The sequence below is a fragment of the Zophobas morio genome, unplaced genomic scaffold, assembly GCF_036711695.1.
Source record: "Zophobas morio isolate AGI-343-1 ecotype UQ-CSIRO unplaced genomic scaffold, CSIRO_AGI_Zmor_V1 ptg000022l, whole genome shotgun sequence".
Lineage (NCBI taxonomy): Eukaryota > Metazoa > Arthropoda > Insecta > Coleoptera > Tenebrionidae > Zophobas > Zophobas morio.
Window position 1 is genome coordinate 2,139,919 of NW_026972127.1, and position 14,895 is coordinate 2,154,813.

General features: G+C 29.8%; 2 protein-coding genes across 2 annotated transcripts; both read left to right on the plus strand.

Annotated features, from left to right (window-relative positions):
• The first annotated feature begins 1,404 nt into the window (after nucleotides 1-1,404).
• LOC135133863 (sodium channel protein Nach-like) lies at nucleotides 1,405-7,135 on the plus strand. The gene is made up of 7 exons (XM_064062387.1): nucleotides 1,405-1,526; nucleotides 1,572-1,778; nucleotides 1,827-2,138; nucleotides 2,190-2,665; nucleotides 2,714-2,894; nucleotides 2,949-3,055; nucleotides 6,888-7,135. Exons 1-7 carry the CDS (start codon nucleotides 1,405-1,407, stop codon nucleotides 7,133-7,135), a joined length of 1,653 nt encoding a protein of 550 aa, XP_063918457.1.
• Nucleotides 7,136-7,327: 192 nt separating this feature from the next.
• LOC135133828 (sodium channel protein Nach-like) lies at nucleotides 7,328-14,795 on the plus strand. The gene is made up of 5 exons (XM_064062348.1): nucleotides 7,328-7,392; nucleotides 7,497-7,972; nucleotides 8,021-8,201; nucleotides 8,257-8,363; nucleotides 14,548-14,795. Exons 1-5 carry the CDS (start codon nucleotides 7,328-7,330, stop codon nucleotides 14,793-14,795), a joined length of 1,077 nt encoding a protein of 358 aa, XP_063918418.1.
• The last annotated feature ends 100 nt before the right edge of the window (nucleotides 14,796-14,895 follow it).

Below are 14,895 nucleotides of genomic sequence, written 5' to 3' on the forward strand. Positions count from 1 at the left end.
TAGAAAATTAAAAATCGAGAAAATGAAAACTAGAAAAAGTTCTTATTGCAAGATGGTAACAATGAAAAATAGAAAAATTCAAAAATCAAAAAGTTGAAGGAACAAAAATTTGAAAAATTGAAAACATCTAAAAATTGTAAATTGAAAGATAGAACAATTGAAAAATCGGAGAAATTGAAACATCGAAAAACGGCAACACTCTAAAATTTGGCTTTAGAAAATTTTAAAATTAAAAGTCGGGAAACTGCAAATTGAAGTATGAATTAATTGAAGAATGAATTGATTGAAAATTTGAAAAATTAAAACGAAAAATTGAAAAATTAGGTGACTGAAAATTACAAAAATTTAAAAACCGAAATTTCTAAAAATTGAAAAATTCAAAACTTAAAATCTAAAAATTTAATTATGGAAATCAGCAAAATTTCCAATCGAAAAATTGAAAAAACATAAAATGCAAGTATGGAGAAATTAAAAATCGAAAAACTAAAAAGTTGAAAAGTTCAAAAATCGAAATATTTAAAACTGAAAATTAAAAATGAAAACCAGATAAGAAAAATTCCCAATTGAAAAATTAAAAAATTATAATCGAGAAAAAAAATCATACTGAAAATGGTAAATTTTTCTCGGGAAATATCAATTTTACCGTTAAGCTCCGCCCCTCGCTCTGACAACAAACGAAAAATTCACCACGTTTGGGGGTGGGGCTTATTTTTTACCCTTTTTCTTGACATATAGTTTTCTTTCAACAACATGATACTTAAAAACATGTTTCACGTGGTAGATTCTTGTCGAGAAATAAGCGTTTTACAATTAAATTTCGCCCCTTGGCTTACGACGAATAAAAAAAATCATCAGAATTGAGATAGGGTGGGTGGGCGGGGCTTATATTTTGCGTGTTTTTCTTAATATACATAGCCATCTTTTTACAACAAGAAACTTAAAACATTGTTAAAATGAAGAATTAATCCGCCATTTTTCAGACACCCGGTATATCGGAAGTAATTGATGGTAATGGACAATGTAACGTCATATATAGTAATTTTTAAAATATTATAGTATATATAGTAATGAAGAATTACAAAGAAAAATTCCAATATTTACACATCGTCGAACAAACCTTCTATTAATAATAATCCATCTTACGTTTACAAATAACCTTTATTTTCTCAATAACCACCTATTATTACAACAATCTTACTCCTTTTTACTCAGTAATCAGCAGCTTCGCTCGTCAATAATCACAACAAAGAAAACAACGTTATTTAATGAATAAATAAACGCAACAATTGTCGTGCAGTCACAACACCGGAAACCGGACAATTTTTAATCAATTTTTCCACAATATACAACTCCACCCTCTTTATTAAATGCGCCAGAAAGCGAACCACACTTATCGACGCGAAAATGCCCCAAAGAAAACTGTCCCTTTGGGACATGTTGAAATACGAAGCCAAACAATTCTGCTTGAACACCGCTTTGCACGGATACAGATTCATCGTCCTACCCAAACGAATCCTTCTCGAACGGTAGGTACCTCACCATTTCAAACCACACAATAACCGCATTTGCAGGGTTTTCTGGGTGATCGTGGTGTTAATCTCGCTTTCATCAGCCCTTGCGCTTCTCTTCATCGCGTGGTTCAGCTTCCAAGACAACCCGACTATTTTGGTCACAGATTCCACCCACTATCCCATTTGGAACTACCCGTTCCCGGCTGTGACGATCTGCAGCTTCAATAAGCTATCGAAGAAAAGAACTCTGGCTTTAGCTAAAGAACTGTAATTGTTGATTTAGTGACACAATTCGTTCTGAGTGGCGATTTTCAGGGACAACCCCTACGGTATATCAGCTGAAGATCTAGCCCTAGATCTTCGCCTTCTCTTTCAACTGATCTTCAACAACAACGAAAACATCCCGCTGCGGAACTACACCCGTCTGCAGGATATTCTGGACATGAACGACCTCTCCATCGAGAAGGTTATGGATAAAATAGCCCCGAAATGCAGCGATTTGTTGCAGCGGTGCAAGTGGAAAGGGGAGGAAAAGCGGTGTGAAAGCATCTTCGAAACGATTAAAACTACAGAGGGGTATTGTTGCACTTTCAACTACTACGCTTTAAAGAATCACACTTTTGGAGGGTAATTATTTATTGGTGAATTTCACTTTTTTGACATTGAAGATAATTTTAGTGCTTTAGCCAACAAAATTCCGAGCTTTCCTAGAAGAGTGTCTGCTTGTGGATATCTGACGGCGTTGGAAGTACTAGTAGACAGTAACCCTTCTGATTATTTCGGTACGCAAATTGCCGCAATCGGGCACAGGGTACTCATCCACAATTCGTACTATTTTCCGGACTGGAGCGCCCAGAATATGTTAACGGAAAAAGGGATTATGAACCTGATTGGAATCACTCCTTCCGTCACCTACTCCACCCCAAGTATTAGGTCTCTCTACGTTTCTAAGCGGAATTGTCTTTTCCACAACGAATCCCAGCTTCACAACTTTTACCACTACAACTACCATAACTGCTTAACTGAATGTCGCATGAATATTAGTAAGCACTTGTGTGGGTGTATCCCGTTTTATTACTACCACGAAACGGGAACTTACCCCAAAACGCGCATTTGTAACCTGAGGGATATCCACTGTCTGACGGAGCACAGACGTGAGTACTTCGATTTTTTGGTCTACAGAGACAGCATTAGTTTTGTAGCTTTAATAATGAATTCGGTGCCCGGGTTTGACTTTAGTACCATTTCTCCAAACCACGAATGGGGCACGGAACAACACGTGTGTAAAATGTGCTTGCCTGACTGCGACTACGTTGACTACTCGGCGGAATCGTCGTCTGGAATATTCACAAGGAAGTACTCAAGTAATCAGTTGAATTTATTGTAAGTAAACTAATTCAACGTAAAAAATGTAAGGTTAAATTGTGAGGGTTTCAGCGGAGGGGTTGTCATTCAGCACCAAAGCGTCGTGAGAGTGTATTTCAACGATTTAGTGGCGACCAAAAATCGACGGGATGTTGTCTTCAGCTGGCATACTTTACTGGGTAAGTAGTAATATTGAATTCGAATTTGGCGCCATTTTTAAGTTCTTTCGATTGCGCCTGCGCAATTTCGATGACCTTGTATTTACTAACAATTTGAACTCCATACCATTGTTTAAGTATATTATAGTTGCACAACCTATACGGAGAATCACGAAAAAAAAAATTGGAAAATCGAAAATTTAAAAATTCCGAAAATTGAAAAATTAAAATTGAGAAATCGAAGCATAAAACAGTTAAAACATTGAAAAATCTAAAGTTAAAAAACGGAAAATTGAAAATAAAAAAAGTAAAAAGTCAAGAACTGAAAAATCGGAACTTTGGAAAGTGGAGAAACGGAAATATAAAGAAGCAGATTAATTGAGAAATCCGAAAACTGAAAATTCAGAAACGTCAAAATACGAAAAATAAAATAATCTTGAAGAACTGAAAAATGAAAAATCTAAAATTTAAAACTTAATACATTGAAAAGTTAAAATATCGTAAAATTGAAAAATAAGAGGAATGCAAACATCAAAAAATCAAAAAAATAAAAATTCGAAAATCTAAAATTTGAAAATCGTAAAACTAAAAAATCAACGAATCGAGAAATCGAAACTCGAAAATTTAGAAAATTGGAAAATTGAAAAATCGGATAATTCAAGAATCTAAACATCGAAAAATCGAGAAACCGAAAAGCAAAATATCGAAAAACCAACAAATCGGAAAATCGAAACATCGTAAAATTCAAAAACTGAGACATCGAGAAATCGAAAAAACCTGATATTTTAAAAATTGAAAAATAAAAATTGAGAAATCGAAGCATAAAACAGTTACAACATTGAAGAATCTAAAGTTTAAAAAACGGAAAATTGAAAATCCAAAAAATAAAAAGTCAAGAAATCGAAAAATCCAGAACTCGAAAAATTGAAATACTAAGAAATCCCAAAACTCAAATATCGAAAAATTGAAAAATAGGGGAACAATCGAAAAATCGAAAAACTGAAATATCACAAAATTGAACGAAATATCCAAAAATTAGGAAATTAAAAAATTGAGAAACAGAAAAGTCAAAAAAGCAGAGTCGAAAAATCGCAAACTTAAAAAATCGAAACTTTGGGAAGTGAATAAATGGGAATATAAAAAAATAGATTAATTGAGAAATCCGAAAACTGAAAATTCAGAAACGTCAAAATTTGAAAAAAATAAAAAAATATTGAAGAACTGAAAAACGAAAAATCTAAAATTTAAAACTTAAGTCATTGAAAAGTTAAAATATCGTAAAATTGAAAAATAGAGGAATGCAAACATCAAAAAATCAAAAAAATAAAAATTCGAAAATCTAAAATTTTAAAATCGAAAAACTAAAAAATCAACGAATCGAGAAATCGAAACTCGAAAATTTAGAAAATTGGAAAATTGAAAAATCGGATAATTCAAGAATCTAAACATCGAAAAATCGAGAAACCGAAAAGCAAAAAATCGAAAAACCAACAAATCGGAAAATCGAAACATCGTAAAATTCAAAAACGGAGACATCGAGAAATCGAAAAAACCTAATATTTTAAAAACTGAGAAATCGAAGCATAAAACAGTTAAAACATTGAAAAATCTAAAGTTTAAAAAACGGAAAATTGAAATCCAAAAAGTAAAAAGTCAAGAAATCGAAAAATCCAGAACTCGAAGAGTCGAAATACTAAGAAATCCCAAAACTCAAATATCGAAAAATTGAAAAATAGAAGAAAAATTGAAAAATCGAAAAACCGAAAAATCACAAAATTGAACGAAATATCCAAAAATTATGAAATTAAAAATTGAGAAACAGAAAAGTCAAAAAAGCAGACTCGAAAAATCGCAAACTTAAAAAATCGAAAAATTGAAAAATCAAAAACCTGACAAATCGAAAAATTGAAGAACTGAAAAATCGAAACTTTGGGAAGTGGAGAAACGGGAATATAAAAAAAATAGATTAATTGAGAAATCCGAAAACTGAAAAATCAACGAATCGAGGAATCGAAACTCGAAAATTTAGAAAATTGGAAAATTGAAAAATCGGATAATTCAAAAATCGAAACATCGAAAAATCGAGAAACCAAAAAGCAAAAAATCGAAAAACCAACAAATCGAAACAACGAAACATTAAAATTCAAAAACTGAGACATCGAGAAATCGAAAAATCAAAAGACCAAAAAATCGAGGAGTCGAAAAATCGAGAAGTCGAAAAATCGAAAAATTGAGAAACCGAAATAGGGCAAAATCGAAAAATCGAAACCTTAAATATGGAAAAATTGATAAAGCGAGGGATTGAACAATCAAAACATCGAAACTTCCGAATCTCAATAAATCGAGAAATTGAAAAATCAAAAATTTAAAAATTCGGAAAATTGAAAAATTAAAATATAGGACTGAAAACTCGAGAAGTCGAAAAATCTAGAAATTTCAAAATTGAAAAATTAAAATATGGAAAAGTTGAAAAATTGAGAAATTGAAATATAAAACAATCGAAAAACTGAAAAATCTAAAGTACAAAAAACAAAAACTGAAAATCCAAAAATAAAAAATCGAAAAATCTAGAAGTCGAAAAATCAAAGAATCGAAATATTGAAAAATCTCAAAACTGAAAGAAATATCTAAAAATTGGGAAATCGAAAAGCCAATAAAACGAAGTCGAAAAATCGAAGAATTGAAGAACTGAAAAATCGAAACTTTGAGAAGTGGGAAAATCAAAAATAGATTAATTGAGAAATCAGAAAACTGAAAATTTAACGTCAAAATTTGAAAAATTAATAAATTTAAGTACTGAAGAACTGAAAAGTCAAAAAATCGAGAAATCGAAAAATCTAAAATTTCAAACATCGCAAAATTGAAGAATCGAGAAATCCAATTCAATTTAAAAAATTGAAAAATTGAAAATTCGGAACATTGAAAAATTGGAAAATCCAGAAATTGAAAAGCCCAAAAGTAAAAAATCGAAACATCGCAAAATTCAAAAACTGAGACATCGAGAAATCGAAAAATCAGAGGATCGGGAAATTGAGGACTCGGAAGCCGAAAACGAAAGTTAAAAATTGAAAAATTGAAAAATTGATGAATTGAGAAATCAAAAAATTGAATAATCGAAAAATTTTAAAAAAGAAAAACTGGAAAATCGAAAATTAAAATTAACAAATTCGAAAAATTGAAATATGGAAGAATTGAAAACTCAAGATATCGCAATCCCTAGAATTTTAAAAAATGAAATATTAAAACATCGAAAAGTTGAAAAATTGAGAAAGCGAAGTACAAAACAGTCGAAGAATTAAAAAATCTAAAGTTTAACAATAAATTGAAAATCCGAAAAGTAAAAAATCGAGAAATCAAAAAAAATCCATCAATTCAAAAATCGAAAAGTCGAAAAATCGAAATATTGAAAAGTCTCATAACTGAAAAAAATATTCAAAAAATTGAGAAATTAAAAAATTGGAAAATTGAGAAATCGAAAAACTAAAAAAGCAAAGACGAAAAATCGTAAGCATTAAAAATCGAAAAATTTAAGAATTGAAGAAGTGAAAAATCAAAACTTTAGGAAGTCCAGAAACGGAAAAATAAAAAAAATACTTTAGAAATCGGAAAACTGAAAATTTAGAAACGTGAAAATTTGAAAAACTGAAAAAACGAAATATTTAAAAACAGTAAAATTAAAGAGGACAAAAATTGAGAAATCGTATCATTGAAACATCGAAAAATTGAGAAATAGAAATGTATATATATTTTGTGTTAATATTTGTTATCGGGCGAAGTAAAATTTGTATTAGGTTGTCCAACTATAATATACTTAAACAATGTCCATACTAATCACGTAATGACTTATTTGCAGCCTTTTATGGGGGTCTGTTAGGACTCTTTATCGGATTCAGCTTCGTTTCTGCTGTCGAACTGGTCTACTTCTTCACAATTCGCCTCCTCCTGGACATAAAACACAAAAACGAAGCCGCCCAGACTAAAAAAGCCACACATTTAGTCAACGTGAAGCCACACCAGGAAGAAATTCTTAATCCGAGACACCTCATGACTTATCATCGTGATAAATTTAATCTGAGGCGTCGAAGCAATTCCAATTCTTAAATTTTGAATCAAATAGGCACAACTACCTCATCACTTATTAAAGTATTAAAAAAAAACTGTAGCAGTATTAAATATATCCTAGGTTTTAACGCAACAAAAATAAAAATCAATGCACGTTTTATGTTTTATTGTTTATTCTAGTATGTAACTCAGAAACACAGTTTAGTGCTTATTTTGTAAATGTTTGCGTAAATGTCCCTTCCAGGCCGTACTGAAGCCACAATGCAAACACTTGAAGGGAAGTTCGCCCCCAGCGTGTGTGAACTTGTGGGCATCCAGACCCCTCTTATCACTAAAACACTTTCGGAGGGTAATTATTTATTGGTGAATTTCTCTTTTTTTAACACTGAAGATAATTTAGTGCTTTAGCCAACAAAATTCCGAGCTTTCCTAGAAGAGTGTCTGCTTGTGGATATCTGACGGCGTTGGAAGTACTAGTAGACAGCAACCCATCTGATTATTTCGGTACTCAAATTGCTGCAATCGGGCACAGGGTACTCATCCACAATTCGTACTACTTTCCGGACTGGAGCGCCCAGAATATGTTAACGGAAAAAGGGATCATGAACCTGATCGGGATCACTCCTTCCGTCACCTACTCCACCCCAAGTATTAGGTCTCTCAACGTTTCTAAGCGGAATTGTCTTTTCCACAACGAATCCCAGCTTCACAATTTTTACCACTACAACTACCATAACTGCTTAACTGAATGTCGCATGAATCTTAGTAAGCACTTTTGTGGGTGTATCCCGTTTTATTACTACCACGAAACGGGAACTTACCCCAAAACGCGCATTTGTAACCTGAGGGATATCCACTGTCTGACGGAGCACAGACGTGAGTACTTCGATTTTTTGGTCTAAAGAAACAGCATTAATTTTGTAGCTTTAATCATGAATTCGGTGCCCGGGTTTGACTTTAGTACCATTTCTCCAAACCACGAATGGGGCACGGAACAACACGTGTGTAAAATGTGCTTGCCTGACTGTGACTACGTTGACTACTCGGCGGAATCGTCGTCTGGAATATTCACAAGGAAGTACTCAAGCAATCAGTTGAATTTGTTGTAAGTAAACTAAATAAATGTAAAAAATGTAAGGTTAAATTCTGAGGGTTTTCAGCGGAGGGGTTGTCATTCAGCACCAAAGCGTCGTGAGGGTGTATTTCAACGATTTAGTGGCCACCAAAAATCGACGGGATGTTGTCTTCAGCTGGCATACTTTACTGGGTAAATAGTAATTTTGAATTGGATTTTCGCGCCATTTTTAAGTTCTTTCGATTGCGCCTGCGCCTCAAAGAATTTCGATGACCTTGTATTTACTAACAATTTGAACTCCATACCATTGTTTAAGTATATTATAGTTGGACAACCTATACGGAGAATCACAAAAAAAAAATTGGAAAATCGAAAATTTAAAAATTCCGAAAATTGAAAAATTGAAACATGGAAGAACTGAAAACTCAAAAAATCGGAAAAACCTAATATATAAAAATTGAAAAATCAAAAACCTGAAAAATCGAAAAATTGAAGAACTGAAAAATCGAAACTTTGGGAAGTGGAGAATCGGGAATATAAAAAAATAGATTAATTGAGAAATCCGAAAACTGAAAATTCAGAAATGTCAAAATTTGAAAAATTAAAAAATATTGAAGAACTGAAAAATGAAAAATTTAAAATTTAAAACTTAAAACATTGAAAAGTTAAAATATCGTAAACTTGAAAAATAGAGGAATGCAAACATCAAAAAATCAAAAAAATAAAAATTCGAAAATCTAAAATTTAAAAATCGAAAAACTGAAAAATCAGCGAATCGAGAAATCGAAACTCGAAAATTTAAAAACTGGAAAATTGAAAAATCGGATAATTCAAAAATCGAAACATCGAAAAATCGAGAAACCGAAAAGCGAAAAATCGAAAAACCAACAAATCGAAAAATCGAAAACATCGTAAAATTCAAAAACTGAGACATCGAGAAATCGAAAAAACCTAATATTTTAAAAATTGAAAAATAAAAATTGAGAAATCGAAGCATAAAACAGTTAAAACATTGAAGAATCTAAAGTTAAAAAAACGGAAAATTGAAAATCCAAAAAGTTAAAAGTCAAGAAATCGAAAAGTCGAAATACTAAGAAATCCCAAAACTCAAATATCGAAAAATTGAAAAATAGAAGAAAAATTGAAAAATCGAAAAACTGAAGAATCACAAAACTGAACGAAATATCCGAAAATAGGAAATCAAAAAATTGAGAAACAGAAAAGTCAAAAAAGCAGAGTCGAAAAATCGCAAACTAAAAATATCGAAAAATTGAAGATCTGAAGAACTGAAAAATCAAAACTTTGGGAGGTGGAAAAACGGGAATATAAAAAATTGATTAACTGAGAAATCCGAAAACTGAAAATTCAGAAACGTCAGAATTTGAAAAATAAAAAATTCTTGAAGAACTGAAAAATTAAAAATCTAAAATTTAAAACTTAAGACATTGAAAAGTTAAAATATCGTAATATTGAAAAATAGAGGAATGCAAACATTAAAAAATCAAAAAAATAAAAATTCGAAAACCTAAAATTTAACAATCGAAAAATTGAAAAATCAACGGATCGAGAAAAAATTGGAAAATTGAAAAATCGGGTAATTCAAAAATCGAAACATCGAAAAATCGAGAAACCGAAAAGCAAAAATCGAAAAACCAATAAATCGGAAAATCGAAACATCGTAAAATTCAAACAGTGAGACACCGAGAAATCGAAAAAACCTAATATTTTAAAAATTGAAAAATTAAAATTGAGAAATCAAAGCATAAAACAGTTGAAACATTGAAAAACCTAAAGTTTAAAAAACGGAAAATTGAAAATCCAAAAAGTAAAAAGGCAAGAAATCGAAAAATCCAGAACTCGAAAAATCGAAATACTAAAAAATCCCAAAACTCAAATATCGAAAAATTGAAAAATAGAAGAAAAATTGAAAAATCGAAAAACTGAAAAATCACAAAATTGAACGAAATATCCAAAAATTAGGAAATTAATAATTGAGAAACAGAAAAGTCAAAAAAGCTGAGTCAAAAAATCGCAAATTTAAAAAATCGAAAAATTGAAAAATCAAAAGCCTGAAAAATCGAAAAATTGAAGAACTGAAAAATCGAAACTTTGGGAAGCGGATAATTCAAGAATCTAAACATCGAAAAATCGAGGCACCGAAAAGCAAAAAATCGAAAAACCAACAAATCGAAAAATCTAAACATCGTAAAATTCAAAAACTGAGACATCGAGAAATCGAAAAAACCTGATATTTTAAAAATTGAAAAATAAAAATTGAGAAATCGAAGCATAAAACAGTTAAAACATTGAAGAATCTAAAGTTTAAAAAACGGAAAATTGAAAATCCAAAAAGTAAAAAGTCAAGAAATCGAAAAGTCGAAATACTAAGAAATCCCAAAACTCAAATATCGAAAAATTGAAAAATAGAAGAAAAATTGAGAAATCGAAAAACTGAAGAATCACAAAACTGAACGAAATATCCGAAAATAGGAAATCAAAAAATTGAGAAACAGAAAAGTCAAAAAAGCAGAGTCGAAAAATCGCAAACTTAAAAAATAGAAACATCGTAAAATTCAAAAACTGAGACATCGAAAGACCAAAAAAATCGAAGAGTCGAAAAATCGAAAAATTGAGGAACCGAAATAGGCCAAAATCGAAAAATCGAAAACCTAAATATGGAAAAATTGATAAAGCGAGAGATTGAACATCGAAACTTCCGAATCTCAATAAATCGAGGTCTCAAAAAATTGAAAAATCGAAAATTTAAAAATTCGGAAAATTGAAAAATTAAAATATAGGACTGAAAACTCGAGAAGTCGAAAAATCTAGAAATTTAAAAATTGAAAAATTAAAATATGGAAAAGTTGAAAAATTGAGAAATTCAAATATGAAACAATCGAAAAATTGAAAAATCTAAAGTACAAAAAACGAAAAACTGAAAATCCAAAAATTAAGAATCGAAAAATCTAGAATTCGAAAAATCCAGAACTCGAAAAGTCGAAATACTAAGAAATCCCAAAACTCAAATATCGAAACATTAAAAAATAGAAGAAAAATTGAAAAATCAAAAAACTGAAAAATCACAAAATTGAAGGAAATATCCATAAATTAGGAAATTAAAAAATTGAGAAACAGAAAAGTCAAAAAAGCAGAGTCGAAAAATCGCAAACTTAAAAAATCGAAACATCGTAAAATTCAAAAACTGAGACATCGAGAAATCGAAAAATCAAAAGACCAAAAAATCGAGGAGTCGAAAAATCGAAAAATTGAGAAACCGAAATAGCCCAAAATCGAAAAATCGAAAACTTAAATATGGAAAAATTGATAAAGCGGGAGATTGAATAATCGAAACATCGAAACTTCCGAATCTCAATAATTAGAGATCTCAAAAAATTGAAAAATCGAAAATTTAAAAAATCGGAAAATTGAAAATATAAAATATAAAACTGGAAACTCGAGCAGTCGAAAAGTCTAGAAATTAAAATATGGAAAAATTAAAAAGTTGGGAAGTTGAATTATAAAACAATCGAAAAACTGAAAAATCTAAAGTATAAAAAACGAAAAACTGAATATCCAAAAATTAAAAATCGAAAAATCTAGAAGTCGAAAAATCAAAGAATCGAAATATTGAAAAATCTCAAAACTGAAAGAAATATCCAAAAACTGAGAAATCGAAAAACCAATAAAGCGAAGTCGAAAAATCGAAGAATTGAAGAAATGAAAACTTTGAGAAGTGGGAAAATCAAAAATAGATTAACTAAGAAATCAGAAAATTGAAAATTTAATGTCAGAATTTGAAAAATTAAAAAATTTAAATACTGAAGAACTGAAAAGTGGAAAAATGGAGAAATCGAAAAAATCGCAAAATTGAAGAATCGAGAAATCCAATTCAATTTAAAAAACTGAAAAATTGAAAAATCGGAACATTGAAAAATTGGAAAATCCAGAAATTGAAAAGCCCAAAAGTAAAAAATCGAAACATCGAAAAATTCAAAAACTGGGACATCGAGAAATCGAAAAATCAGAGGATCGGAAAATTGAGGAGTCGGAAGCCGAAAACGAAAGTTAAAAATTGAAAAATTGAAAAATTGATAAATTGAGAAATCAAAAAATTGAATAATCGAAAAATTTTAGAAAAGAAAAACTGGAAAATAGAAAATTAAAATTAACAAATTCGAAAAATTGAAAAACTCGAGAAATCGAAAAATCAAGAATTTTAAAAAATAAAATATTAAAACATCGAAAAGTTGAAAAATTGAGAAATCTAAGTATAAAACAGTCGAAGAATTGAAAAATCTAAAGTTTAACAATAAATTGAAAATCCAAAAAGTAAAAATCGAGAAATCAAAAAAATCCATCAATTCAAAAATCGAAAAATCGAAAAATCGAAATATTGAAAAATCTCACAACTGAAAGAAATATTCAAAAAATTGAGAAATTAAAAAATTGTAAAATTGACAAATCGAAAAACTAAAAAGCAAAGTCGCAAAATCGTAAGCATAAAAAATCGAAAAATTTAAGAATTGCAGAAGTGAAAAATCGAAACTTTAGGAAGTCCAAAAATGGAAAAATAAAAAAAAATACTTTAGAAATCGGAAAACTGAAAATTTAGAAACGTGAATATTTTAAAAATTGAACGAAATATCCAAAAACAAGGAAATTAAAAAATTGACAAACCAAAAAGTCAAAAAAGCAGAGCCGAAAAATCGAAACATCGTAAAATTCAAAACCTGAGACATCGAGAAATCGAAAAATCAAAAGACCAAAAAATCGAGGAGTCGAAAAATCGATAAATTGAGAAACCGAAATAGGCCAAAATCGAAAAATCGAAAACTTAAATATGGAAAAATTGATAAAGCGAGAGATTGAACAATCAAAACATCGAAACTTTCGAATCTCAATAAATCGAGATCTCAAAAAATTGAAAAATCGAAAATTTAAAAATTAGGAAAATTGAAAAATTAAAATATAGAACTGGAAACTCGAGAAGTCGAAAAATCTAGAAATTTAAAAATTGAAAAATTAAAATATGGAAAAGTTGAAAAATTGAGAAATTGAAATATAAAACAGTCGAAAAATTGAAAAATCCAAAGTACAAAAAACGAAAAATGAAAATCCAAAAATAAAAAATCGAAAAATCTAGAAGTCGAAAAATCAAAGAATCGAAATATTGAAAAATCTCAAAACTGAAAGAAATATCCAAAAATTGAGAAATCGAAAAACCAATAAAGCGAAGTCGAAAAATCGAAGAATTGAGGAACTGAAAAATAGAAACTTTGAGAAGCGGGAAAATCAAGAATAGATTAATTGAGAAATCGAAAACTGAAAATTTAACGTCAAAATTTGAAAAATTAAAAAATTTATATACTGAAGAACTTGAAAAGTCAAAAAATCGAGAAATCGAAAAATCGAAAATTTCCAACATTGAACAATTCAAATATCGCAAAATTGAAGAATCGAGAAATCCAATTCAATTTAAGAAATTGAAAAATTGAAAAATCGGAACATTGAAAAATTGAAAAATCCAGAAATTGAAAAGCCCAAATATAAAAAATCGGAACATCGAAAAATTCAAAAACTGAGACATCGAGAAAGCGAAAAATCAGAGGATCTGGAAATTGAGGAGTCGGAAGCCGAAAAGGAAAGTTAATAATACAAAAATTGAAAAATTGATAAATTGAGAAATTGAACCATCAAAACAACGAAACATCTGAATTCGATAAATTGAGAAATAAAAAAATTGAATAATTTAAAAAAATTAAATATTAAAACATCGAAGAGTTGAACAATCGAGAAATCGAAGTATAAAACAGTCGAAGAATTGAAAAATCTAAAGTTTAACAATAAATTGAAAATCCAAAAGGTAAAAATCGAGAAACCAAAAAAATCCATCAATTCAAAAATCGAAAAGTCGAAAAATCGAAACATTGAAAAATCTCACAACTGAAAGAAATATTCAAAAAATTGAGCAATTAAAAAATTGTAAAATTGACAAATCGAAAAACTAAAAAAGCAAAGTCGCAAAATCGTAAGCATTAAAAATCGAAAAATTTAAGAATTGAAGAAGTGAAAAATCGAAACTTTCGGAAGTCCAGAAACGGAAAAATAAAAAAAATACTTTAGAAATCGGAAAAGTGAAAATTTAGAAACGTGAAAATTGAAAAATTAAAAAATCGAAATATTTAAAAACCGTAAAATTGAAGAGGACAAAAATTGAGAAATCGTATCATTGAAACATCGAAAAATTGAGAAATCGAAATGTATATATATTTTGTGTTAACATTTTTTATCAGGCGAAGTAAAATTTGTATTAGGTTGTCCAACTATAATATACTTAAACAATGTCTATACTAATCACGTAATGACTTATTTGCAGCCTTTTATGGGGGTCTGTTAGGACTCTTTATCGGATTCAGCTTCGTTTCTGCTGTCGAACTGGTTTACTTCTTCACAATTCGCCTCCTCCTGGACATAAAACACAAAAACGAAGCCGCCCAGACTAAAAAAGCCACACATTTAGTCAACGTGAAGCCACACCAGGAAGAAATTCTTAATCCGAGACACCTCATGACTTATCATCGCGATAAATTAAATCTGAGGCGTCGAAGCAATTCCAATTCGTAAATTTTGGATCAAATAGGCACAACTACCTCATCACTTATTAAAGTATTAAAAAAAAACTGTAGCAGTATTAAATATGTATATCGTAGGTTTTAACGCAACA

Coding starts and splice junctions, on each gene's coding strand:
- LOC135133863 (XM_064062387.1), top strand. CDS start 1,405: ATGCCCCAAAGAAAACTGTCCCTTTGGGACATGTTGAAATACGAAGCC. Junction 1,527..1,571: donor AAACGAATCCTTCTCGAACG/GTAGGTACCTCA, acceptor CCGCATTTGCAG/GGTTTTCTGGGTGATCGTGG. Junction 2,895..2,948: donor AGTAATCAGTTGAATTTATT/GTAAGTAAACTA, acceptor TGAGGGTTTCAG/CGGAGGGGTTGTCATTCAGC.
- LOC135133828 (XM_064062348.1), top strand. CDS start 7,328: ATGTCCCTTCCAGGCCGTACTGAAGCCACAATGCAAACACTTGAAGGG. Junction 7,393..7,496: donor GGGAAGTTCGCCCCCAGCGT/GTGTGAACTTGT, acceptor AAGATAATTTAG/TGCTTTAGCCAACAAAATTC. Junction 7,973..8,020: donor CTGTCTGACGGAGCACAGAC/GTGAGTACTTCG, acceptor TTAATTTTGTAG/CTTTAATCATGAATTCGGTG.